This window comes from Chiloscyllium plagiosum, unplaced genomic scaffold (genome assembly GCF_037043375.1).
Source record: "Chiloscyllium plagiosum isolate Xiang-an unplaced genomic scaffold, Cpla_swu_hap1 HiC_scaffold_9, whole genome shotgun sequence".
Classification (NCBI taxonomy): domain Eukaryota; kingdom Metazoa; phylum Chordata; class Chondrichthyes; order Orectolobiformes; family Hemiscylliidae; genus Chiloscyllium; species Chiloscyllium plagiosum.
In genome coordinates, this window is record NW_028270147.1 from 21,057,154 (window position 1) to 21,085,075 (window position 27,922).

A 27,922-nucleotide genomic window follows, 5' to 3' on the forward strand; every position below is an offset into this window, starting at 1 on the left:
CTTAGAGAGTTATTCAATTACTCCCCCTCCCCTGATCTTTTTCAAAACTCATAAAACAATATTCTGTTTCAATTTTATCTTCTTTGTCTAACTCCTGTGAATACCAATCTAGGTGGTAGCATGTACCACATTGGAAATGGGAATTTGACATTTAGGTGAGGAAGTTAATGAAGGTTAGAATTGCTGGCGTAACCTTAGAGGATGGGTGATCCTGGAGCTTAGCACAAAGGAGTAAGGATCCCAAACTTTCAGCAGTATTCAGATTGGGTTTGTTAAAGAATGTTCAAAGGATTTTAGAATTTCCTCCTCTTATATTTTATCCATATGGTTGCAACAATAGAAATGTCATTAAGCTTATGAAACTATGAGAGGCAAATTTGCTATGGTAGTACATTAAAATATATGATAGTAGTCAGACAATGGTTAGAATTTAAGGAACGTTAATTTCAACAAAAATAGATTACTTCAGTGCAACAAATGTTTTAACTACAACTAATAAAATAAATCAATGTTGGCATTAGATTAAAGGAAGATGCCTATAAAATCGACAAAATTTGGTAATTCAAAGGATTGGGAGAATTTCCGACTTCTGTAAAGGAGGATCAAGAAGGGAAAGCACTAAGAAAGGGAATATTGACAGAAGTGGCTATAGAGATAGTAGACTCTTTGATGCCATCACTCAAAATTCTCGACTCTGGAATGATCCCTGTAAATTGGAAGGTGGTAAATATAATATCACAATTTAAGAAAGAATCAAACAAAAAAAATGGAGAAAAACAGGTCAATTGGCCTAATATCAGACATAGGAATAAAGGATATGTTAACAAGACTCTTCGAAAAATAACAGGATTTGCAGAGTCAGTATGGATTTATGTAAGGGAAATTATGTTTCATAAACATGTGGGGAGCTTTCTGAGCGTGTAATAGATATGGGGCATGTAATGGATATTGCAGATTTTAGTTTACAGAAGGTTTTTGACAAAATCGTACAAATAAGTAAGCAAAATTAGATCACATATAACTGAGGACCGTGGGGTCATATTGGCATGGATTCAAAACTGGCTAACTGACAGAAAACAGAGATTAGGAATATAGGAGTCATTTTCAGGCTGGCAGGTTATGACGAGTGGAGTGTTAGTGGTCATCAGCTATTCACAATGTATATCAATAATTTCCAAGTTTGCAGGTGACCCAAAATTCGGTGTGAGGAGGATGCAAATAAGGAGATTTGGAAAGGCTATAAGTCAGAAAAAAATTAATCAGATGAAGTATGATGTGAAGAGAGATATTAGGTTATTCACTTTGGTAGGAAAAGCTAACATAGAATGTTTTCTTATCAGTGAAAGATCTGTAGGGTCTTGGATGTGCTTGTTCAGGAATCACTGAATGTTAACATGCAGACACTTAAGGTATTTGATATATGGCATCTTTATTACAAGAAGAATTGAATATAGGAATAAAAATGTTTTGCTGTAATTATGGAGTGTCTTGGCGAAACAACATTTGGAGTGTTAGGTGCAGTTCTGTGCTACCTCATAAGATGAAGTGGAGGTGCTGGTGTTGGATTGGGTAAGGTCAAAAATCACACAACACCAGGTTATAGTCCAACAGGTTATTTGAAAAACACAAACTTTCAGAGCCTCTCTTCTTCCAAAAGCTCATGTCTTTCAAATAAACCTGTTGGACTATAACCTGGTGTTGTGTGATTTTTGACTTAAGATGGTATTAGGGACTGACTGGGAGAAGGCAGAGTGTGGGGATAAAGGGGTGTTTTTCAGGATGCATTCAAGGGTGTTCCGCAGGGGTCAGTGTTAGCACCACAGTTATTCACGATATACATTAATTATTTAGAGAAGGAACTGAGGACACTTTTGCTTAGTTTGCTGATGACACAAAGTTAGATATAGGGCCAGGTAGTGTTGTGGAGGCAGGGAGGCTGTAGAAGGATTTGGGTAGGCTTAGAGTCAGCAAAAAAGTGGCAGATGGACCACAGTGTGGGACAGTGTGAAATTATGAACTTTGGTAGGAGAGATAGAGGCAGACTATTCTCTAAATGGAGAAATGTTTTGGAAAAGCTGAAACACAAGAAGGATTTATGAGTCCTAGTTCAGGATACTCTTCAGGTTAAACTGCAGGTTCAGTTGACAGTTAGAAAGAAAAATGCAATGTTAGCGTTTATTTTGAGAGGGCTAGAATAAAAGAGCAGAAATGTACTGCTGAGCCTGTATAAGGCTCTGATCACATCACATTTGGAATATTTAGGGCCCCGTATCTAAGGAAGGATGTGCTGCCGTTGGAGGGGTCCAGAGTAGGTTTACAAGAATAACCTTGGAAATGAAGGGCTTGTCATATGAGGAGCGGTTGAGGACTCTGAGAAAATATCAAATAGATGGGCCCATATTCTCTGGAATATAAAGAATGAGAGATAATCTCATTCAAAAATATGCTATTCTTACAGGGAATGACAGTGTGGATCTAAGAAGGATGCCTCCCCTGTCTGGAGGCTCTAGAACATCAGAATAAGGGGCAAACCAATTTGGACTGAGATGAGGAGCCATTCTTTCATTCAGAAGGTGGTGAATCTTTGGAATTCTCTGCCCTAGAGGAATGTGGAGGTTCTGTTGTTGAGTATGTTCAAAGACTGAGATCAATAGATTTCTCTCTCTTAAAAAGATCAAGGGATAATGCAAGGAAATTCTGTTATTTTCCCAGATTTGAGTATTTTCAGCATGTTTTGTTTTACTTTCAGAAAGGCAGAAGGGGATCATTCAGAAGGTGGAAGGGGTTATTGAGAAGAGTTATAGGGTGGTAGTCAAACCTCAGGTAGATGGGTTACTGTCAGGGGACAGAAAGGGAACAGACAGGCAGTGCAAGGATCCCCTGTGAACATTCCCCTCAACAAGTATGCTGTTTTGGATACTGTTGGAGGGGATGACTTACCAAGGGTTAAGCAATGGGGAAAAGGTCTCGAGCACGGAGTCTGTCCCTGTTGCTCAGAAGGTTAAGAGGAGCAGAGCATTATTCATTGGAGACTCCATAGTTAGGGGGAAGGTAGGAGATTCTATGGGAACGAGAGAGAGACTCACTGTTGGTGTGTTGCCTCCCAGGTGCCAGGATTCGTAATGTCTCTGATTGTGTTTTTGGGATCCTTGAGGGGGAACAGCCCCAAGTCATGGGCCACATAGGCACCAATGACATAGGGAGGAAGAGAGATGGGGATTTAAGGCAGAAATTCAGGGAGTGAGGGTGGAAGCTTAGAGCTAGAATAAACAGAGTTATCTCTGGTTTGTGACCAATGCCACGTGCTAGCGAGGCGAGGAATAGGGAGAGAGAGGAGTTGAACACGTGGCTACAGGGATGGTGCATGATGGAGGGCTTTGGATTCCTGGATAATTGGGGCTCTTTCTGGGGTAGGTGGGACTTCTACAAACAGGATGGTCTTCACCTGAACGAGAGGGGTTCCAATATCCTGGGGGGAAATTTTGCTAATGCTCTTCGGGTGGGTTAAAACTAATTCAACAGGGGGATGGGAACCAAAATTGTAGTTCGAGTATGAGAGTAGTGAAGTCAGAACTAAGATTTTAAGATTGCAAGAAGGCACCGGCAAGCAAGAAGTTAGTTTGAAGTGTCTGCTTCAATGCTGGAGCATCCGGTGGGTGGGTGAACTTGCAGCATGGGTCGGTACCTGGGATTTTGATGTTGTGGCCATTTCAGAGACTTGAGTAGAGCAGGGATAGGAATGGTTATTGCTGGTTCTGTGATTTAGAAAATAGTAAAAGAGGGGTTGGTGTGGACAGTATTATGGTTGCAGAAAGGATATTTGAGGACCCGTCCACTGAAGTAGTGTGGGCTGAGATTAGAAACAGGAAAGGAGAGGTCATCTTGTTGGGAGTTTCTATAGGTCTCCAAACAGTTCCAGAGATGTAGAAGATCGGATAGCAAAGATGATCCTCGATAGGAGCGAGAGTGACAGGAGCTCCTTTGATGCTGCGCTTTTCCAGCAGCACATTTTTCAGCACAGTATGTAGACAGGCCAAAAAGGGGTGAGGCCACATTAGATTTGATACTGGGTAATGAACCCGGCCAGGTGTTAGATTTGGAGGTAGGTGAGCACTTTGGTGATAGCGATCACAATTCGGTTATGTTTACTTTAGTGATGGTAAGGGATGTGTATATACCATAGGGCAAGAGTTATAGCTGGGGGAAAGGCAATTACAGGCGATTAGGCAAGGTTTAGGATGTATTGGATGGGGAAGGAAACTGCAGGGGATGGGCACAATTGAAATGTGGAACTCATTCAAGGACTAACTTCTGCAGGTCCTTGATAAGTATGTGCCGGTCAGGCAGGGAGGAAGTTGTCGAGAGCGGGAGCCGTGGTTTACTCAGGAAGTTGAATCTCATCAAGAGGAAGAAGGAGGCTTATGTTAAGATGAGATATGATGGCTCAGTTAGGACATTTGAGTTACAGGTTAGCCAGGAAAGACCTGAAGAGAGAGCTAAGAGGAGTCAGGAGGGGACGTGAGAAGTCTTTGGCAGATAGGATTAAGGAAAACCCTAAAGCTTTCTGTAGGTATACCAGGAATAAAAGAATGACTAGAGTAAGAATACGGCCAATCAAGCATAATAGCGGGAAGTTGTGCGTGGTGTCAGAGGAGATAGGGGAAGTGTTAAATACTTTTCATCAGTATTCACACTAGAAAAAGACAGTGTGGTTAAGGAGATACAGGCTACTAGACTAAATGGGATTGAGGTGTATAAGGAGGAGATGTTAGCAATTCTGGAAAGAGTAAAAATAGATGAGTCCCCTGGGCCAGATGGGATTTATCGTAGGATTCTCTGGGAAGCCAGGGAGGAGATTGCCGAGCCTTTAGCTTTGATCTTTATATTGTCATTGTCTACGGGAATAGTGCCAGAAGATGGAGGATAGCAAATGTTGTCCCCTTGTTCAAGGAGAGGAGACACAACCCTGGAAATTATAGACCTGTGAGCTTTACTTCAGTTGTGGGTAAAGTGTTGGAAAGGGTTATAAAAGATAGGATTTATAATCATCTAAAAAGGAATAAGTTGATTAGAGATAGTCAACATGGTCTTGTGAAGGGTAAGTCGTACCTTAAAAACCATATTAAGTTCTTTGAGATGGTGTCCAAACAGGTGGATGAGGGTAAAGCGGTTGATGTGGTGTATATGTATTTCAGTAAGGCATTTGATAAGGTTCCCCACAGTAGGCTATTGCACAAAATATGGAGGTATGGGATTGAGGGTGATATAGCAGTTTGGATCAGAAATTGGCTAGCTGAAAGAAGACAGAGGGTGGTGGTAGATGGTAAATATTCATCCTGAAGTTGTTACTAGTAGGATATCACAAGGATCTGTTAGGTTTCATGTTGTTTGTCATTTTTATAAATGACCTGGATGAGGGCATAGACGGATGGGTTAGTAAATTTGTGGATGACACTAAGGCCGCTAGAGTTGTGGATAGTGATGAAGGATGTTGTAGGTTACACAGAGACATAGATAAGCTGCAGAGCTGGGCTGAGAGGTGGCAAATGGAGTTCAATGCGGAAAGTGTGAGGTGATTCACTTTGGAAGGAGTAACAGGAATGCAAAGTACTGGGCTAATGGTAAGATTCTTGGTAGTGTAGATGAGCAGAGAGATCTTGGTGTCTATGTACATAGGGTTGTTGAGATGGCATATGTGTCTTAGCTTTTATTGGTAGAGAGATTGAGTTTTGGAACCATGAGATCATGCTGCAGCTGTATAAAACTCTGGTGCAGCCACATTTGGAGTTTTGCATACTGTTCTGGTCACCACATTATAGGAAGGATGTGGAAGCTTTGGAAAGGGTTCAGAGGAGATTTATGAGGATGTTGCCTGGTATGGAGGGAAGGTCTTACAAGGAGAGGTTGAGGGACTTGAAGCTGTTTTCATTAGAGAGAAGGTTGAGAAGTGACTTAATTGAGACATTTAAGATAATCAGAGGGTTAGATAGGTTGGACAGTGAGAGCCTTTTTCCTCAGATGGTGATGCCTAGTATGATGGGTCATAGCTTTACATTGAGAGATGATAAATATAGAACAGATGTCAGAGGTAGTTTCTTTACTCAGTAGTAGGGACATGGAACACATTGCCTGCAACAGTAGTAGACTTGCCAACTTTAAGGGCATTTAAATAGTCATTGGATAGGTATATGGACAAGAATGGAATAGTGTAGGTTAGATAGGCCTCAGAATGGTTTCACAGGTCGGCACAACATCGAGGGCAAGAGGGCCTTACGGTGCTGTATTGTTCTACGTTCACACTAATTTGCTTTTAAATCTAATAATTTTACTCATTTGATTATAAAGTAATATTAAATTAACCAAAAAGATTAGTAAGATTAACAAAAGACAAATTAAATCAGTGCAACAAATTATCTTCAGGTATTTTGAAATTAATCTACATTCATATGAGTGCCATTTTGAAGTGAAAATTGCAACAAAAACAATTTTTTTGAATGATAAGTAAATACTTATCTTAAAATATAGAACTGCGCATCAAATCACCATATCTTTTGGTTTAAGATTCTCTGCTACTTCATCAATAAGAAACCATGTTAAATAATGAGAAACAATATTATCCCTTTAAAATCATGAAAAGTTTATTTGTGATCTTGTTATAATTTAAAGTTAAAAGAGAAACACTGAGTGTTTATACAAGCATTCTTATTAGTGAAGTGAAAAAGCTCGTGTTAACAACTGCCAAGCAGAGCTAACGCACATTTACCAAGGATATTTTCTGAGGAGATGCCTTCAACTCTGTGTAACAGAGTTTCTGTATAGTGTTTTTACAATTCCTTGAACGGTATTTGTTAGGGTAACCAGCACATGACCATGTTGAACTTTCCAATTTCTTTTTCAGGTGGCCAGTTGTTGCAATGAAAGAAATGCAATGCATTCCCAGTTAACATTTAAAAGGTATTTATATTAAAGCTTAACTACATTTCTCCATCAGAACAAAGTAACACAAAAGTAGATATTGCTGTAACACATACCACAGGTACATTACTATTTGTTATCAAACACCTCAAATGAAAACACAAATTAAAAGGGGAAAATCATGTAAAGATCTACAAACAGAAATCTTAGTATTTGATTTTATTTTATACTTATAAAAGTATCTTTCTTTAAGATACAAGTTTTTGTGCTGGGATCCTAAGTCATGAGCTGTTTTCTTTTTAAAAAAATGTTCCAATTGCACATATTCTTTGTACTGTGATGCCCAATTAAAACCATCTGCTGACATATTACTGACCAAAATGTGCCTTGAAGGCACTAACGCATTTAATTAATCCTCCGTTAAGACCATCATGGTACATTTCTGTCATAAACAAGTAAAATTTGTTCTCATTAGCATAAAATACAATATTGCACAAGATGATGCATCTTTTTATAAGCAACCAATGTCCCAAGGGTTTTCAACTCCACTGACTGAACTACCAAGCAAAAGGAAAAAAAAACAAACTCTCCCATTCTAAATAAATTAGAAAGTGTGCATTTCAAGTTTTAAGAAAGGAGATACTGTATATAATACTGTCAACATCTTATCTCCTGTCTGTTTCACACGCTCTTTCCCATACTAGCATGTGGCAACAACAATTATATTGAAAAGGTTTGGCAAAGGTTAAGGCAGACAAAAGAACAGGTAAAATGACCACCCACCCCCAAAAAAAATCCATTATGAAATTCAGTACATCATCTCCACCATTTCAATGGCAGATGCCTATATAATTCCTCACTTTAGTCCTTTAGTTTAATCAGCAGGCCAGACTGAAAGCTGCATTCAAGTCTGAATGATTGGAGCCCACCTGGTCTTTGATATGAACCAGAAAGCCTCATGTGTTCACAGTGATGGTCACACGGTGGTGGAGAAAGATTCTACCTGTTTTGGACTCACTGTGCAGACATTTTGGTTACTAATCTGGTTATAGAGACCAGAGCCTATAGTTCCATCCTCGTTATCACTGTCAGTACTGTCCTCACTGTCCTTATCATTAGTTTCCGTTTGTGCATTTCTACTGAGGTGGCGAAAATGGTGAGGAACCCCCCGGAGATCACGAACCCTCATGGAATCGGTAATTAGATCTTCATCAGAGGAGTGGAATGAATCATCATCTGCTATGTGGTTCACAATATGGATCCTATCAAAAGTGTGTGGGCCGGAGAAGACCCTCTGTCCTTTTAGGCACATGATCTGTTGAAAGAGAATATGATTGTTATTTTGCCACAATCATGAATATTTATCATTTGTAGTATTTTAAAAAACAAAACCTGGAAAAGATCTACAGTACAACTTATCTACTGAAATGTATTTCTGCTGGCAGTCAATTCCGTCAGACAAGGTTTCCTACATACTCCAACATTGACCAAGTACTGCAATCATTGATTAAATTCTGAGTGCTTCAGTCAAATGCAAATAAACTGTACCTCTGATTTAACTCACTGACACATTGGGTTAAAGAGACATTCAAAATCCAGCTGCCCTTCCCTTACATTGTAAATATATATGTGTGTTGACCAGACCTTGCTTTTACCATCAGCAATATCAGCCTATCAAAATGAAAGATAAAAATCCACCTTAAGAGATACACGAATATCATCCCAGAATAGCCTTTTCATCCGAACTGAGTAAATGACAGTTCAATTATTAACATACTACATAATCACACACTTGGTGAGTATTATTGAAGGCTCCCTCTCAACCTGCCATCCCATATTTCCAGTTTTGTTCCTTTTCTCAATTGATCCATACTTGCTTCCAAAATGATTATTTTTCTATAATTAACAACTCCAGTCTTGTAACAAAAAATATTGAATGGTCCAATGAAGGCAATAAAATGATCCAATGAAGGCAATAAAATGATTATTGGTTAGATGGAATAAAAGCATAAAACTACAGGAGTTTTCAGAACGAATTCATGCAAAATTTCACAATTTGTTATGCAACTGATGCAGTCATTACAAAATATGAGTATCTTAATTCGACAAGAAAATATTAGAAGGGGAAGAATGAGCAGTAAATTCAACCTCCAGGCAGGATTAATACAGATTTACCAAAACAAAAGTTATATATTAGTCTAACTCAGCACATGAAATGCAAAGAAACTCAAAATACTCCAGGATAACCAAAGAAATATAAATGTAGGAGCAGTGTTAGTTTTCTTTTTAGCCTTTACAAAGTACACATGCTGCAATGTTAGGTTACTGAAGTAACCAGTTATCCAAAAAAAATCCACAAAGGGGGAACATATACAACCATTTTGAATCTGCATAAATAAATTAAAAGTGTGATGAAAATGATTGTTCTAAGTGGAAATTTTACTCATACAAATAAATGTGGTATGAATTGCACCAGTTAGAATGGACTGGGACATACACAGTCAATTACTCACCTGAAGGAGACTGCCCCAGTCCGTTATGCATGTGGTGTAAGGAGGGAGTAAAAAGACAGCAATTTAGAAGAGGTAACACTATCTACACCACAGCATTAAAGATTCAATATGGGCGAATTTCAAGCTCTCAATAAGAGCAAGTATTAACAAATAAGGCAGGTGGATTTTTAAATTCAAATTTCTCTCCTCCATGCTGGGGGTGTTGATTTTTTTTTGCTGGGAAATGATTCAATGGGCACTGGCGGGGTGTGGGTGATGCCTTGACAGCTTGATCAAGCTTACCTTTTATTCACATGGTTTCATTAACAGGTCATTTGACTGACACTATGTTGTTCAAACCTTCTCTGCTTAGCCCTCCTTTCTAGAAAACAGTGATACATGTTGGGATATCCCTCTATCGCTCGCAATAAACTCACTATGGTGTCCATTCTCTACATGGAGAAGCTGCCCTCAAAAGAAAGATCACAGAAGTGTCCTTCCAGCAAGGATTACTGGAAGAGTTGGAAATGTCAAATTGTTTCTGCTAGCTAAGGACAGCCAGTGTTATTTATAGAGGAAAATATATTTCTCGAGTATTGTAGCTGCTCTTGATAAATACTGATTTGTGTAGAGACTGAGATTTTACTTGTCAATCCATTTCCAAATTTACACCTGTCTGAGTCTATTTGGTCATTCACCCACTTAACATCTCAGAATTGCCTCATTATTTTCCAGTTACTAGTATCACATTGATAGTTAATGAGGGCTGATTTGTAAAAACTGATCCTGATCCAAGTTGTAATTCAAGTTCTAGTGAAGAAAAATTGAGCATTTTTGGTTTAACAAATGTAGAAGAATTAATACTTTATGTTAGTAGAGAGCCAACACTGTTGTTTAAGATGAAGTTTAAGTTATTCCTTATGATCCAGTCAGTTCCTAGGAGCACAAACTCTGACTTCCACCAGCAGTAATTACTTTATAAATTACAGCTAAAGTGGTGTGATACTAGTTTACTACAGTCATAGGGTTATAATACCACTGGAGGTCTTTCAGCCCACTGGGTTCACGTTGGTTGAATGGACAACAATCTAATGAGTATCACTCAACTGCTTCATCTCCCTTGCCCTCTACGTTTATTTCCCTCAAATGCCCATTCATTTCCTTTTTAAATTATTCACGGTCTATGTTTCTACCACACTGTTAGGCAATAGTGTGTTATATCTTTACTCTGTGCCCGAATAGCAGTTTATGTTAATTTGGCACTGTTTCTCAGCAACACAATATACCCTATTGTACATTTAAAGTATTTTAAATAAGGTTAATAAAATTCAAACCTTGGAAGCTCTGCTAGATGAGCATAGGGAAATTTGTATTGAAGATGACAGTGACTGCATTGGATATCATATACAAGTCAATAAATGCAAAACATGAATGCAGAAATAGAAGGATATTGTAAAAAGGAGCAGTGTAGCTGAGGGAAGTAAGGTTAACTTTGTGCTTATTTGTGACAGACATGCATAGTAGTTTATGAATGAGAAACAAACCTGGAGTTGATTTTAAGCAGGAGTTTTATAAAATAATGGACATTACAAGGCTGAAACTGGCATCAAGAATGCAAGGAAGTTATCTTGATGCTAATTTTAGTTTTAGTTGTAGCAGTTTTGGGTAGGCAGCAGGTCAGCATGCAGTAAGGGAAACTAGGCGAGAGTTTCAGGGCCTAGAGGCTAAAGGGGTGTGATATTTGTTGGCTTATGTGGTGATGGAAGCAAGGACAGACTGAGGTTGGGGGTGGTCAGGTCTCTGGGCAGGGGCTTCTCATGTGCCAGGTGAAGGGGAGAGGGACTAAATTAGGGGAAGTCCATCAAATAGCTATGCAGGAATTCGACAACGTTTTTAATTATCCAACATTTTGTGGATAAGTATTAACTGCAGCCGAACCCTGTGAATTAATTGGAGAATTTTGCAGGATTCCGACTTCAGGGAATTGTCCATCAGACTCTTAAATTTCTTGGGCAATTCCTTTTGAGTCTGCTCTGTCTGGGATTCTGAACAGCTCCCATGTGCGATGCCCATCTAAAAATAACTAAGTGGCCATCAGAAAATCTTGTTAGAGACAAAATAAACCACAGATGTTGTCTGGCTTGCTGTATTTTTCCAGTCTCCTCCTTGACTACATCAGAAAATCTGGGCCAGTATATCTCCTGGACTCTCTTCTGTTTCATACATGACTACAGGCTATGTGCTCTTGTGAATAGTATAGGTTCCTTGCCTTAACAGTAGTAGGTCAAATATGCTGGGACTTTGGTTCAGGGCGATAGTTAGCCTACTGTCATTAATGGTTAAAGCCATTAACCAGGATTGCACCTTGGTGGTCCATAAGTCCACTAACATACTCTGGCCCAAATCAGGATGCATTAAATTTTATATTTCAAAGAATCATTTGGTAGTACAGATCCCAGTATTGTGGAAAAAAAAACTGTCAAAGTTTTTCATCTAGTGCTTATCAAGACAATTTGCAAGACGACCAATCGAAGGGGAAAACCAATACTTAGACTGCATGAGTGGTGTGCGCTAATTGTTTGGCAAGTGGATTTTTAAAATTTGTTTTAATTTAATCTACAATAGTTCTGTAAAATGCTGGCAAAACATGTCTAGGTCATGTTGTAATTTCTTAGCTCGCTGTCCAGACTCTAAACTTCCTTCTTCAAGTTTGTGTCATTTATTAGTTTGACCAAATATTGTAAATACTGTTAATATAATCTCCCTAATTAACACTTGCTGTTTTCCCTTTATCAGCTCAAGCTGATCCAACGTTCACATTTTACCTATAGATACTAACTGAAGTTTATGCAGTAACATTTTAATGTGAAACTTCAAGATTTGCAGTAACCTAGGTACACTTTGTAGTGCTATTTTGCAATGTCAACATGTGAAGTGTTTCCTCACAAACGTCTGAGATTGATCCATCAGATTCGATCCCATCTGGTGCCTGTCACATGCTAAGTTATTTTTCTATATGCTCCTTCCTTGTTTTTTCCATGACTGAGCTAAGAACAAAGTTATCTAGGTTTATTTTATTACCTTTCTTGAAAACAAGTAGCACATTAGCTGGTTTACAATCCACTAGAATCTCTTCATGATGTTCAGTATTTCATAGATTTCAATGTCTGTCTCTCTGAGGATGTGGGGATTTAGCATTTTCTTACATTCTTTATAACTGCCTATTGTGGGAAGTATCACCCAGACCAACAGTTAAGTCACAGAACCTCCTATACTGGCTGGCTTCTCAACAGTGTTTCCAGTAAACAATCATCCACTACTTTCTGAAGGAAGTCAGACTTCACTCGACACATTAACACCTCCTCTCTCCACAGATGCTGCCGGGTGTAGAGAATTTCCAGTGCTTGCTGGTTTTAATTATGTGTTAACTTTTTTAATCTTAATCTTCAGTTTCAAAGACATGCCCATGGGCCTCAATTTCTTTTTTTGATAACTCTCTTGCTTGATAATACGGCAATCATGTTTTATTCTATTGTTTAGTTTCAACAGCCAAGTTAATCTCAAATTGCTCTGCCCATCTAAGACTTTTGTACATCTATTTCAGTAGCTTCGTTCATCTCCCTTCTAGCTACTTACTTAAATATTTTTGCATTATTAATTCAGCAGAAAAGTTTAGTCAGAGCATTCCAGAACTTTGGACTGAAAGTATTGCTGCAATAGAGTTAGGATTAGAAAGACAAACTGAGTATGAGCAAGAAAATGGGATGGGATGAGCATTCAGATCTCTGGAGGTTTGTGGGATGGAGGGCAGCGACAGCACTAAATAGAATTTAAAAAGATTAAGATTTTAAAATTGAGGCGTTGCCAACCAGGAGCCAGTGAACATCAGTAAGTATAGGGGTGATAAACAAGTGGCATTTGAAGCGAACTGGCATTCTTTTACGATGGTCTGCAAAACCTACCTCTTTGATTGAGCTTTAACTCATCTATCCTGATAACTCCTTCTGTGATTCAGTGCTTCTATTAAAATTAGCATGGTTAATCACCTTGGGATGCTTTACCATACAAAATCTACCATTGAGTGAAAGTAGATTTTGCTTTACTTGCTCAAGGCATGTGGGTGCTGCTGGCTAGGCCAGCATTTGTTGGCTGCCTGTAATTACCCAAGTCAAGAGTCAGCCACATTGCTACGGGTCTGGAATCACATGTAGGCCAGACTAGGTGAGGATGGCACACTTCCTCTTCATTAATCGGTTTAGGGTTTTTCTGTACACTGCAGTATCTCATGTTTTGATGCATTTATCCTCCATATTGAGGAAGAATTTCTTTAAGTGAAGCTTTTCTAAGGACTAACTAATAACACCCCTCATTGCATGAAATTGACCCTTTCACAGTTGCGAAGTTGAGCACCGATACATTGTATTCACTTATCATGCCAAATGCAATCATATTATGAATGTCATCATTCAGAGGTGCTAAAATATGCCTGTTCTGCTTAATGCAGTGAATGAAATTACAGTCACAATTAGTTCTGATTCTAGACAATGTGGCAGTTTTCAGTTTGTACTAAACTGGTAAAGTTCTCACACCTCTGTAACTTTCTGCTTAAACGTATCTTCATCACTTCAAAAGAACAGTCTGTGGTCATCTTTTAGACTTATGGAAATTTGGAATTCCCTTCACATTACATATATACAGCCTGACTATCTCTGAAAGATCTAGGGAAAGATTACTACACCTCACTTGATATAAAATTTTCTGCCTCTGGAAGTTTTAAATTTTTTATTAAATACAGTATATATTTTTATATAAATGTTTTCATGCGCATACTATCCATATTGATAGATTAAGCCTGATTTTCACGATATTCTTTTTGAAAAAATGTGAACTTTGTTATAAATACTTGGTGTTGTTTACTCATTCTCCCTGCTGTGTTTATTCGCACAAGGAAATGAGTACCAACCTACAACACTGTCCATTACTCAACAATGCCCACAAAAAGGAGAACAAATTTTGTCCTGAAATTACTGCCACAATAGCTTACTCATAATTAAGGTAATGCAAGTTCTCATTGACAGTGTTACCAAGTAAAACATGCACAGCAATAGCCTATTCACCAGTGCATTGATTTGGTTCTGCGAGACCACACTGTTCCAGATCTCATTACAAACTGTGGTTCAAACTTGGCAAAAAAGGAGCTGAATTTCAGAGGAGAGGTGAAAGTGACTGCACATAACACCAAAGCAGCATCACAGGAGCTGCAGCTAAATTGACTTATATGGAAATCAGGGGGAAAACTTTCCAGTGATTGCAGTCATACATGGCACAATGGAAGATAGTTGTGATCAATTACAAAAATTGCATGACAGTGCTGTAGCAGTTGCTCAGGGTTGTGTCCCAGGTCCAAATATCTTCACTTGTTTCACCTTTCACTTTCCAGCCATGGTAAGATTGGATAGGTGCAATACCATTCATAATTCCTCTGAGTCACATAGTCTGCATTGACAGTGAGAAAGACTGGGAAAACATTCAGACTTACGCTGACCAGAAACAACTGGACCACTTATATAAATAGTCAAAAAGTGTGGTGCTGGAAAAGCACAGGAATGTGATGAAGAACTTATAATAAAAACGTCAACTCTCCTGCTCCCCAGATGCTGCCTGACTGGCTGTGCTTTTCCAGCACCACACTTTTTAACTCTGATCTCCAGCATCTGCAGTCCTCACTTTCTCCACTTATATAAATAGCGTAGTTGTACAGACTGGGAATTTCCAGTGATTATCCTGAATCTCCATCACCACATGCAAATTCCCAAGATATCCACCATTCTAACTTGGAACTATATTCTGCTTCTTCACTGACACGGTGAAAACAGCACATAAAGATAGGTTCAGCAGGGCATTTTGTAGATGATACACACCATTGCTAATGCAAGCATTTGACGTTCATCTTATCAAATTCCACTTGTCCAGAACTTATCCTGTGTCCGAGGAATCCATAGACAGTTATCTCTGCAACAATGAATTGAGATCTTCTACATATCCTTTCCTTTGCTTGATAGCTGTACCAATTTTGAGATTTACTGCCCTGAGGTCTTTCACTTCAACTAGAACATAATTCCTCAAACTTTCTTTGCAGCACATCCATGCTACCTGTTCCCATACATTTGGTCCCTTTGTGAACCACAGTTTCTGACTTGTTTCCTTCTTTCTAAAAAAAAGTGGGTCTTTCCAACAACTAACTTTGAATTGCTCTTATGAAATGTCCTCTTGACAACATTAACTTCTTGCTTACTAGTGCTTGCCACCCTGTTTTTGACGTCGTCCTCATTACAGGTGTCCGGATCTGCATTTGTCTAGCCATAACTTTCAAGGTAGGTTATATCATTTACATCCTACTTTTGAACTTCTCGATTACCTGGAGGCCACCTTCTAGAATGTTTCCTTCTGAAAGTGTGATAGTCAGCACAGGAGTGATAGTGAGCTTACGTAGCCCAGCTACTGCACCTTAACCCTGATATTCTTCAGTTCAAGCATCGCAATGCTCCCACAAACAATATATATGTACTCATTTTGCATCATTTGCCCCTGTGTTACAGAAGGCCTTCAGTTGCTGAAAGACACTTTGGAATGTTCTGGAGTGTTTAAAGATGCAACACAAAGTCAAGCTTTTCTTTCTTTAGAGCTGCCATGTCACCAATGTGCTACACATCTATTGAAGTCACTTTTAAACTAAACATCAGATTTTAGACCCCACTTGATTGAGTCTCCAATTAAGACACTAGAATTATATTATGTTGTGAAACGGTTATTTATTGAGTTATGTTCCCTAACTAGTGAGTCAGGTTAAAATTGACCTCATAAAGCTAGTTCCTAATATCACCCATTTCTGCTCTTTAAATTGCTGTCCCACTCAAATATCAACTTCCTCAGTTTTTAAAAGAAAATCTCCCCAATACTATAAGCTTTAGACTCACTGCAAGAACTTGAGACACAGAAACTCCTATTGTTGGTTTCTCTTCACTTAAATTTCCTCCCGCATTTTCTCAGTCAGCCTCCTGTAGCTAAAATCTCTTCATGTTTGCATAATCTCAGTTTTTCATTGAATCACAAAATGGTTACAGTTCAGAAGAAGGCTGTTCAGCCTGCTGCACCTGTGCCAGATTTTTGCAACCACAATTTACTTAGTCCAATGCCCAGAGGTCTTTCCTGTAACCCTGGTGAGACAGGGAGAGGGTGAGAGAATGAGGAAGCAGGAGAAGGAGGGAGAGGGGAGTAATGGAGGGAAAGGGAGGGGGGTAACGGAGGGAAAGGGAGGGGTAACGGAGGGAAAGGGAGGGGTAACGGAGGGAAAGGGAGGGGTAACGGAGGGAAAGGGAGGGGTAACGGAGGGAAAGGGAGGGGTAACGGAGGGAAAGGGAGGGGTAACGGAGGGAAAGGGAGGGGTAACGGAGGGAAAGGGAGGGGTAACGGAGGGAAAGGGAGGGGTAACGGAGGGAAAGGGAGGGGTAACGGAGGGAAAGGGAGGGGTAACGGAGGGAAAGGGGGGGGTAACGGAGGGAAAGGGGGGGGGGTAACGGAGGGAAAGGGGGGGGTAACGGAGGGAAAGGGGGGGGTAACGGAGGGAAAGGGAGGGGTAACGGAGGGAAAGGGAGGGGTAACGGAGGGAAAGGGGGGTAAATCAAACTACAACATTTTGTAGAAAATTCACTTGACTTGCACCAATGGTAAAATGTTATTGCTTTAAACAATGAGATTTATGAAGAACAAATAGGAGAATTTTAGCCTGATAAAGCAAAATGATCTGAACTATTGATGGAACAAATCCAACCTGGTCAATTAACACCCCATCAGTTTACCCTCGATCATCACGAAAGTGATGGAAGGTGTCATGAACAAAACTATCAAGCAACACACACAACAATAACCTGCACAGTGATGCCCAGTTTCAGTTCCGCCAGGGACATTCAAATCCTGATCTCATTACAGCCTTGGTTCAAACATGAACAAAACAGGTGAATTCCATAAGAGTGACCGCTCTTGACATCAAGGCTGCAATTGACTGAGCGTGACATCATGAAGTCCGAGCAAAACTGAAATCGATAGGTATTAGGAGGCAAACTTTCCAGTGACTAGCATCACACTTGGCACACAGGAAGATCGTTATGGTTGCTGGAGGTCAGTAATCTCAACGATAGGGCACATCTGCATGAGTTCTTCAGAGTAATGTTTTAGGGCCAAACATCATCTGCAGTTTTATTAATGACCTTTCTTCCATCATAAGGTCAGATGTGGCGATGTTTGGCAATGTTCAGCACCTCAGTAACTCCTCATATACTGAAGCAGACAAAGTTCAAATACAACAAGATCTGGACAATACCTAGGCTTGGGTTGACAACTGGCAAGTAACAGTCATGTCACACAAATGCCAGACAATGGCCATCACCAATAAAAGACATGTAACCACCACCCCATGACATTCAATGCCGTTCTCATCACTGTGTCCCCAGCTATTAACATTTTCGGGGTTATCATTGACCAGATGCTCAACTGGGCTCACCACAAACACAGCGGCTACAAGAGCAGGTCATAGGCTAGAAATACTTTGGCAAGTAACTCACTGCCTGACTCTACGTACAAGTCAGGAACGTGATTGAATACTCCCCGCTTGCCTGGATGATGCCACTCAAACAGCGTCATACCATTCAGAAAAAAAACAGCCCACTTGATTGGAACCACGTCCACAAGCATTCACTCCCTCCACCACCAATGCTGAGTAGCAGTGGTGTGTACTATTTACAAGAAGGACTGCAGAAAATCACCAAAGATCAGATAGCATCTTCCAACCCCATAATCACTTCCAAGTAGAACAACAAGGGCAGGACCTGGGAATGCCACCATTTGCAAGTTCCCCTCCAAGCCACTCACCACCCTGACTTGGAAATATATCACCATTCTTTCATGGTCATGGGATCAAAGTCCTGGATTTCCCTCCAAAAGGGCACTGAGAGTCAACCTACAGCTTGTGAAACTGCACTGGTTCAAGAAGGTAGCTCACCACCATCATCGCAAGGGAAACAAGGGATGAGCAATAAAAATGCTGGTCCGGCCAGCAATGCCCAGATCCCACGAGTGATTTTAAAAAAAACCTGGTAATCCCTTGAAGCCTAAACAACTATGTCCAATTTATACTGGCACTTTGTTTTTTCGGTTTGCTTTGAATAGCGTCTTTTTTAGATATATGCAATATTAACACGATCTTCATTGTGAAAAGGCTAAGGTAACTGATGCAATGAGCAAGGATTTGTCAGCAAAATTTGATGTAGTAGTATCAGAAATTGAGCAGAAGGCACTATGTACTTGAGGGGAAAAAGCTAATCAGTTTGGGTGGGGTGGGGAGAAGGATAAGATAATTCTACACACTATTTCAATGTTGACCAACACAGATAGGAAAGATCTTATGAGGCTAAATCTGCCAGTACCTAAAACAGAGAATTTTGCAAAACAGGAATTGGGTAGTATGATAGGACACCACTAAATGATTCATACATTGAGCCCTCAGTCGAGGCTTTTGTTGTTCTATCTTTGAATTGACTTCTCTAATTTTTCGGAATTACCTCATTTTCGACTGTCCTTGACATCAATTGCTGAAAACAAACTGTCAAATTATTCCGAGTGAGAAAACAGTGTAGTAGCGGCTGGAAATTTGTTCAGATTTAAGTCTATGTATAATGTTGAAACACACTTGGCAAAAGGCAATTTAAATGAAATTAACAGAAAATCGTAATTGAGGAATATCTTGGGGAAAATAAATTTGCATTCAATGACTGAAAATAAATGCAGATTTAGTGATAAACCATTCAATATTCCGGGTGAAGCACAAACTGAACAGTGAAAAATAACTGCACACCTTCCAACCAACTCTAACTCACAGAAGTGAACTTGCGCATAGATGGATAGGACAATATTCAAAAGGTAGGAGCATTTGAACCTTTCCCATAGGACGATATGTTAAGACGATAGTTCAATCAGACTAGAGAAGATAAAGGGAGACACTAATATTGTCAATTGAGATATTTCTTACTCTTAAGTCAAAGACGTATATTGCAATTCCTTAAGTAGACACTAGAATCCATAACTGGATGGAAGATAAATCTTTTTGTACTTATTTGGTTATATTTCACGTAAGCAAAATAGCTGCAGATGCCGGAAATGTGAAGTAAAAACAGAAAATGGAGCATCTGACAACATCTGTGGAAAAAGAGAGTTAACGTTTCAAGTCTGATATGACTCTTCTTTGGATTCTGTAACGATGCTGTCACTTTGTCCTTGGCTTTTTTGGAAGAGAGATTGTAAAGGCAGAGGTGTCAAGCAGCCTAGGGAGCATAACAGGTTAACAATGGAAGGGGAGTGGCCAGTTCAAGTTTTTGTCTAACTTTTTTTTAAACTGAAACAGTCACAAGATGCGAGTCCAGAAGAGTTGCAAGCTTCAGTAAAGAATTCCTCTGACTTCCTCAGAAATCTCTCTCTCTCTGAATGTTGTTCCCTCCTGCCTGTAAGAATGTGTGCTTGAATTTATCTTTTCAACAAGGGGTGTGTTATGGGATGTTACTGTATTGGAACAGTTAATTAGTAATGGTCACTGTATCAGATTGGTTAAGTTTTCCAATAGTTAAGTTATTCTAAATTCCTAGGAGAAAGTTAGGACTGCAGATGCTGGAGATCAGAGTAGAGAGTGTGGTGCTGGAAAGACACAGCAGGTCAGGCAGCATTCGAACGGCAGGAGAATTGACATTTCGGGCATAAGCCCTCATTCCTGAACTGCTGTGTCTTTTCAGTACCACACTCTCGACTCTAAATACAGTTAAAACACAAACAAAAGAAAACGGAAGTGTTTAAATAAATTGTTTCTTTTAGAGCAGAGTGATTTGACCAGTTGCATCATATCTGGAATACCCACTTCATATCTGCCTGTAAAAGAAGAAAAAGTTAGGGTCTAAGCTACCTTAAAATATTTTTTGAGGGGGGTGGTGTTTGGTCTGGGGCATAAAAATTTGAAGAGGGAAGCAAAAAAGTGATAGGTTTGTGTGTACTGTGGAAAAAAGTGATGAGGAGCAAGTGGAACAAAAGGGAAATCCAGGGAAAATTCAGAGGACGGATGAGATTTAGAGATCACAGGTGTCACAAAAACCAAAGGAAACAGTAATGGCTGTAAAGCAGTCCAGTGTAGGCGTCAAAAGCAGAATATAGATCAGTTTTGCTGAAAGCAAAACCAAGGAAATTAGCCTCTGGCAGTTGGGTGAAAGGTCAAGGAATCAAGGTGGAGGACTGAGTTCTTTCTCTGATGCTCGAGCTCAAGATTGAGTACAGAAGGGTCAAAAGTGCAGAAATTGAAAACGTAATGCTGTTTCTCCAGCTTGCATTAATTTCACTGAAACACTGCAGCAGATATAAGACAGTAGTGCAAGCATGAGAGCAAGCTGGTGTATTAACATAACAAGGAACTGGAATGTCTGGGTCATGCTTGCTGACTGAATCGAGGTATTCTGGAGTCATCCAGTCTGTATTTGATCTCCCCAGCAATGGAGGAGACTGTACTGTGAATACAGCAAGGCTAGAATAAAAAGTGTACAATTAAATCACTTCTCTTGGAAGGAGAGTATGGGACCTTGGACAGCAAGAAGGTAAAAGGATAAGTGTTCCATATCTTGTGAATGCACAGAAAGGTGCTATGGGAGGAGGACAAGATGTTGGGGGTGATTAAGGATGAACCAGGGTGTCATGGAGGGAACGGTCCATGTGGAATGCTGACAGGGGAAGGAAAGGGAAGGTAAGATGCTACAAATGTCAGAAATGATCATTTGAATAAGGAGGCTGGTATAGAGTGGGAAGTGAAGATAAGGAGAACTTTATTGTGTTTCTGAGAGGAAAGGGGAAAAGGGTGAGGACAGAAGCACAGAAAGTGGGTCTAACATGATTGAGGTCCTGTCCATAATTGCAGTCGGGAGAAAAAGGGAAGGCATGCTGGAAACATCTTTGTGAAATAGTCAGATCACGTAGCGTGGAGGTGAAGTAACTGGGAGAATGAAATGGAGTGTGAGGATGTATGTTGAGACACTTGTGACATTCGGTGAGTTTTGTAATGAATATTAGTAGATAGCCTATCTCCAGAAATGGAGACACACAAATCAAGAAAGGGAAGGGAATAGTCAGAGATGGAGCAGTTAAAAGCGACTAAGGGATTGAAACTGAAAGGAAAATTGATTAATTTTTTCTAATTCTAAATGAATGCCAGAGTGACATTGATACAATCAATGATGGCTCAGAGAGTGTGTGTGCAGAGGAAAGAGACCTGAATAGGGCTAGAACAAGGAATGTTCAACAAACCTGATACACATGTGCAAGTGTGAAAAAACAAAGCAAGGGGAGAAAAAAGTAGCAAGTTCCACTTGCTCCTCCCCGACTTGTTCTATTGAGAGTATAAGACCCATCAGTTTTCTGTCTCTCTTCAGTTCCAAAGAGGACTCTTACTGGATTCAAAATAGTAATTGCTTTTCCAGGCATAGAATTTCTCCCACAATTTGTTTTTATTTAGAATGTAATGTACATACTTTACAGAGAAAAGATGGCTTGAAACACATTGGAAGAATGTCATAAATTTTAGGGTTTTACAAGGATGTTAATTGGCATCCAAGCTTAAATCAATCTTTCAGCCTTGAACATAATACGGATTCTTTACCTTTCTTCATTTTGGAGATTTCAGATCTGAGTCCACTTTTTCAGTGACTATTGCCATTGTGGTGTTGTATTTTGCAATATTTTACAATTAATCTTATTAGTAAAATGGACTGGGACTGAACACTATCATCTGACAGGAAGTGACAACTGGTAAATGGACAGTGCGTTTTATAAACAGTGTAAATTATTGCAGTGTGAAGCAAACCCTTCAACTGATGTTGACTATTGCTTAAGCACTGAACCATAACCTGGATTCTAACACTAGACTTGGGGTTAGAAGCACTAGATTTTAATCCTCAATGAACAGGAAATAAGACCACTTTGCTGAACTGCCAACTGCACTGAGAATACTAATATTGTTTAACATAGTTGCAAAAATTGAAAAAAATCTGCTCAAGTGTAAACGTGCTAAAGATTAGTACTAGCAAATAACCTGAAACCAGAAGGTTTCCAGTGAATCAGAACAGGAAACCAGAATAAAGCTAACTCCGGTAGGTCATGACTTCTCGATTACTGTAAAATAGAAAATCATGATTTGAATCCTCTGCTTATCTGTGCTGAGTCTGGCATCACATAAAAGGTTAAGTGATTTAAGCTCAAGCTGAAGAAACTTTCAGAAACTTAACCACATAGTTCTTTCTTTGACATTAACCTGTTCATGACCTTGATTTGCTGTCTGAAAGATGAACAAGAGCAAGTTGAAAAAAGTGTGTTTTAACTTCTCATTAATTTGGGATACCCAATGATTCCACCAGTCATTGCCTAATAAAACTAGGGAATGATGTTACCATACAGGCATGTATCATTATTTCTGAAATGCGTAAATTCCCTATATTTAGAGAGTATACAAATATGACCACAATTTTGCAACATGAAATTCAGTTTATTATTAAAAGTTTAGCATCATAACATACTTCTTTGGTATTAAGACTATTTCTTAACTACAAACATAGCTAGATTTTATTTGGCTTGGTGTTAAATACTAGCCAAAAACACTGTTGAAATCTTGCTTCTACATATAACTTCCAGACTGAGGTTTTATCCAGATATATCCTCAAAACTGCAAAAAATCTAAATCCCATTCAGATTTTTGTTTTAAATTCAAAATTTCACTGTGAAATGTGCAGATGACAAAGCTTAAAGATACAGCAAGCATGAAGAAGGTGGCAACAGACTTCAGAAGGATACTTGCAGAAACATGGCAAGTAAAATTTAATGTCTAGGAATGTGGGATTTGACATGGTAGCAAGGAGGAGATGGGGGAACGTGAACTAAACGTTACAGTTTAAAAGTGATGTAGGAACTGACAGATTAGAAGAAATCTTTGAAGCTGGACAGGTTTAGGTAGTTAAGAGTAAAATGTGGGATTCTTGGCTTTGATAAAAGGAATAGTGTATAAAAACAAGGAAGTTTGGTGAAATCTTAAAAAAAAAATTGCTAAGGCATCAAATGGTCTTGCACGTCTCCGTTCCTATTTATCCAAACATAGTCACTGTACCTTCAGGTTAGACCACCGTTCCTTCCTTCCTTGGAATATTACTTTTGGGGCTCTGCAAGACGCTGTCCTTAGAAAGGTTATAGGTAAGGAAACGCTGTAGTCCCATCAGTGGCAAAGGGTGAGTATTCATATACATATGGATGATATCTCTGCATCACCACTCCATAACTCCCTCAGCTGTCTGTCATCAGACTGCTTGACTGATGACAAATATTGGATAAATCACAACTTCCTCCAATTTAAGGTCTTTAAAATGAAAGCCACAGCCTTCGACTCTGCCACAAAATCTGCTCCTCTGCCACTACTTCCTGCCACTGATTACCTGTAATCTTGGGCATCCTGTTTGAGCCTAAGTACTAAAGCCTATATTCTAACCAGTGCCAAGTCCCATCTCTGTAAAACTGCTAGTCTTTTCTACAGACTCTGCTGCTATTGAAGCCCTTATGCTTACTTCGGAATCTGACTACACCTATGCTCCCTTTACTGATCACCCCTGCTCTACCCTACAACGTCTTAATTTAAAGAGCATTCTGTTACTTAGATCACGACTCCCTGGATGACCTACATTTTAGGCTTGAAAATATTCAAGGCAGAGTGAGAGAGAGATGTGTGTCAAGGGAGTTGAGAATTACAAGAGGGAAAGGTGAGTTTAGATCACAAATCAGCCATGGTCTTATGAAATAGCAAAGCAGACTGAGGGGCCCAACAGTTTACTCCTGCTCTTATGAATTACACTGACACTTGGTTCTCTTCAGTGTTACATGAAATCCACATCATCCTCCTCAACTTCATTCAAGAGCATGCCTTCTTTCTGCAAGACCTTCCAACCTTGTGCCCCTCCCAAATGTTCAGTTCCTGAACTTCGCTTGTTGAACATCACTTCCTCATCTTCAATCCACAACTGGCTACATGGTCTTTTATGTCCTCAATTTTACTCTTTGAAATTCCACATCAAAATCAATCCATTTTGAAAAGAAAGTCTTGAGCGCCTTTTCCTTGGTAACCCTGCCCAATCTGTCCTTGCCAGACAACTTGTTTATCTTGCACTGACTTGTGCAGCACCTTATAATGTTTTCCACATTAGAAATGCACAATATAATTGCAAATTATTATTGATATTGCATGAAGAAAAAATATGAAAATAAACCACCAGATTTAAATTTGGTGGAAATAACTTATTTCCTGTAGGAATAATTCCTGTTGACCAACTTCTACAATTTCAAGTGGGCCCCATACGACAGTCAACATCACAGCACATTATCAGTTACTGTTCGTGCAGTGGGAACGTGATAAAATGACATGTATTTTGAATAGCAGCGATTGCTGAGATGTTAGAAAATTCCCCTTATAAAAATACTATTCATTATGAATGCTGGAATTGGTTTAATCAATTACGGTGTATAAACTGAATAAAAAATCCACAAATACAGCGCTATTAATATTTACCCAGTTGGGCACCATTCACTTGGAATAGTTAAGTAAAAGAATAATTCTGAAATGGGAGAAAGTGAGGACTGCAGATGCTGGAGATCAGAGCTAAAAAATGTGTTGCTGGAAAAGCACAGGAGGTCAGGCAGCATCAAAGGAACAGGAGAATCAACGTTTCGGGCATAAGCCCTTCTTCAGGAATGAGGAGGATGTGCCAAGCAGGCTAAGATAAAAGGTAGGGAGGAGGGACTTGGGGGAGGGGTGCTGGGGCTGGGAATATGACAGGTGGAAGGAGGCTAAGGTGAGGGTGAGGCCGGAGGGGGGTTTGGGGCAGAGAGGTCGGTAAGAAGATTGCAGGTCAAGAAGGCGGTGCTGAGTCTGAGAGTTGGGACTGAGAAAAGGTGGGGGGAGGGGAAGTGAGAAAGCTGGAGAAATCTGCATTCATCCCTTGTGGTTGGAGGGTTCCTAGGCGGAAGATGAGGCGCTCTTCCTCCGGACGTCATGTTGCCATGGTCTGGCAATGGAGGAGGCCAAGGACCTGCATGTCCTTGGCAGAGTGGGAGGGGGAGTTAAAGTGTTCAGCCACAGGGCGGTTGGGTCGGTTGGTGCGGGTGTCCCAGAGGTGTTCTCTGAAAGATTCCGCAAGTAGGTGGCCTGTCTCCCCAATGTATAGGAGGCCACATCGGGTGCAGCGGATGCAGTAAATGATGTGTGGAGGTGCAGGTGAATTTCTGAAGGATATGGAAGGATCCCTTGGGCCCTTGGAGGAAAGTGAGGGGAGAGGTGTGGGCGCAAGTTTTGTCAGAAATGCACCTGCACCTCCACACACATCATTTACTGCATCCGCTGCACCCGATGTGGCCTCCTGTACATTGGGGAGACAGGCCATCTACTTGCGGAATGTTTCAGAGAACACCTCTGGGACACCCGCACCAACCAACCCAACCGCCCTGTGGCTGAACACTTCAACTCCCCCTCCCACTCCGCCAAGGACATGCAGGTCTTTGGCCTCCTCCATCGCCAGACCATGGCAACACGACGCCTGGAGGAAGAGCGCCTCATCTTCCGACTGGGAACCCTCCAACCACAAGGGCTGAATGCCGATTTCTCCAGCTTTCTTATTTCCCCTCCCCCCACCTTTTCTCAGTCCCAACCCTCAGACTCAGCACCGCCTTCTTGACCTGCAATCTTTTTCCCGACCTCTCCGCCCCCACCCCCTCTCCGGCCTATCACACTCACCTTAGCCACCTTCCACCTATCATATTCCCAGCACCCCTCCCCCAAGTCCCTCCTCCCTACCTTTTATCTTAGCCTGCTTGACACACCTCCTCATTCCTGAAGAAGGGCTTACGCCCGAAACATTGATTCTCCTGTTCCTTTAATGATTCTGAAATACCAGTTTTGAGTTCTAAAGATCATCATTTGTGTTTAATATCTGAAATGCAACACAAAACCAAACATAAAACTATGTCATGCTTGTCTGTCTATACACTACTCAATTGGTGAAGGCATGAGTGTCAGGGCAAGAGTTAATTTAATTGAAATGTTGACTTTTTTTGCCTAGGCCTCAGGACCATATGCTATTGTTGCACTGACATGTAAAGGAAATTTGTACTGTGCTTGTTCTGTGTTGTATACACTGGAAGAGGTAATAAGGGCTCATGTATTCAGGCTTAAAAACCACATGACCCTTGTGAATGCTATCTTATCGCATCACAGGTTCCTTAGGCTGACCACAACCACTTAAATCAGACTAAACCAGCGAGGTGACTCGGGATTTTTGACACGTACCAACAATCTGATAGAACATTTGGTCACCAATCAGCTTATAAACCTCTGCTGCACCGAGTGCAAATCTGATCACCATTCCTTCAGGCAACTGCACTTACAAGATAGGTTAACATGAAACACACAAAATGAAGATTTACTGTTACATTCTTTCAGGTCAAAACAAAATGTTTGGGCTTCTTTAGCCATGAAATGTTAAATAAGAGTTAAATAAGGGGCTAATTCAGTGAGAAACTTATCCTAAGTTATGACTCAGAACTACCAGTAAACATCAAGAATGCAGCAGCTCACTATTTATCCAGACCAGGCAATGATACTAAATTAATAATCTTGTCAGGAGACTATATTTTGACTTTCTGGTTGTACTGTAGCTGTACTGTAGCCCAAGGGCTCATGCCCGAAACGTCGATTCTCCTGCTCCTTGGATGCTGCCTGTCCTGCTGCGCTTTTCCAGCAACACATTTTCAGCTCTGATCTTCAGCATCTGCAGTCCTCACCTTTCTCCTTGTAGCTGTACATAGTCCAGTGGACTGGACACTAAATGTTTCGGCCTTTTGTTTCATTATTAAGTCTGCACAAGTATTACAATGGACAACTATCAATATCAAAAGTATAGTTTTTTAAAAAACTTAACCGTAACTGAATCTAGCCACCAACATGACGCAAGCAACATTTTCTGTTCTATCACACGCCAAACTGTTTGTGATGTCATTCTCAAACAATGAAAATTATTTAGCACAAAGATAAAATCAAATTCTTTATGAAAAGTAGTTTTAAATGGAAGTGTGGATATTGGTTTAATATTTTAACTGCTGCACTAGCAGCCATAAAATGCATATTATGCACCTCCCATTACTTACATTATGATCAATTCCCAGATCTACCTCAATAATCTTATTACTGTGGTTCACCTTTGACAAAAGTGCACGACCAACCCTCTTTTTTTTAAAAAATAGAGTGAATTCCTTTCTTCAGTTTATCCACTCACCTCAAAAACACAGAGAAGCTCTTCAACAAAGAGGGATTATTGCTTCCAATGTCTATTCTTTCTCTCTGACCCCCA

The 27,922-nt window shown here is 40.0% G+C and overlaps 1 protein-coding gene across 6 annotated transcripts in view; it reads right to left on the reverse strand.

The window, feature by feature from the left end:
* Positions 1 to 6,613: 6,613 nt before the first annotated feature.
* evi5b (ecotropic viral integration site 5b) overlaps positions 6,614 to 27,922 on the reverse strand; it is a 295,151-nt gene continuing 273,842 nt past the window's right edge. For all 6 annotated transcript variants that reach the window (XM_043698800.2, XM_043698798.2, XM_043698802.2 and 3 more), the window contains one exon: positions 6,614 to 8,230. In XM_043698800.2, the coding sequence (XP_043554735.2) occupies positions 7,892 to 8,230 (339 nt within the window). In that variant the 3' untranslated portion in view covers positions 6,614 to 7,891. The remainder of the gene's footprint in view (positions 8,231 to 27,922) is intronic.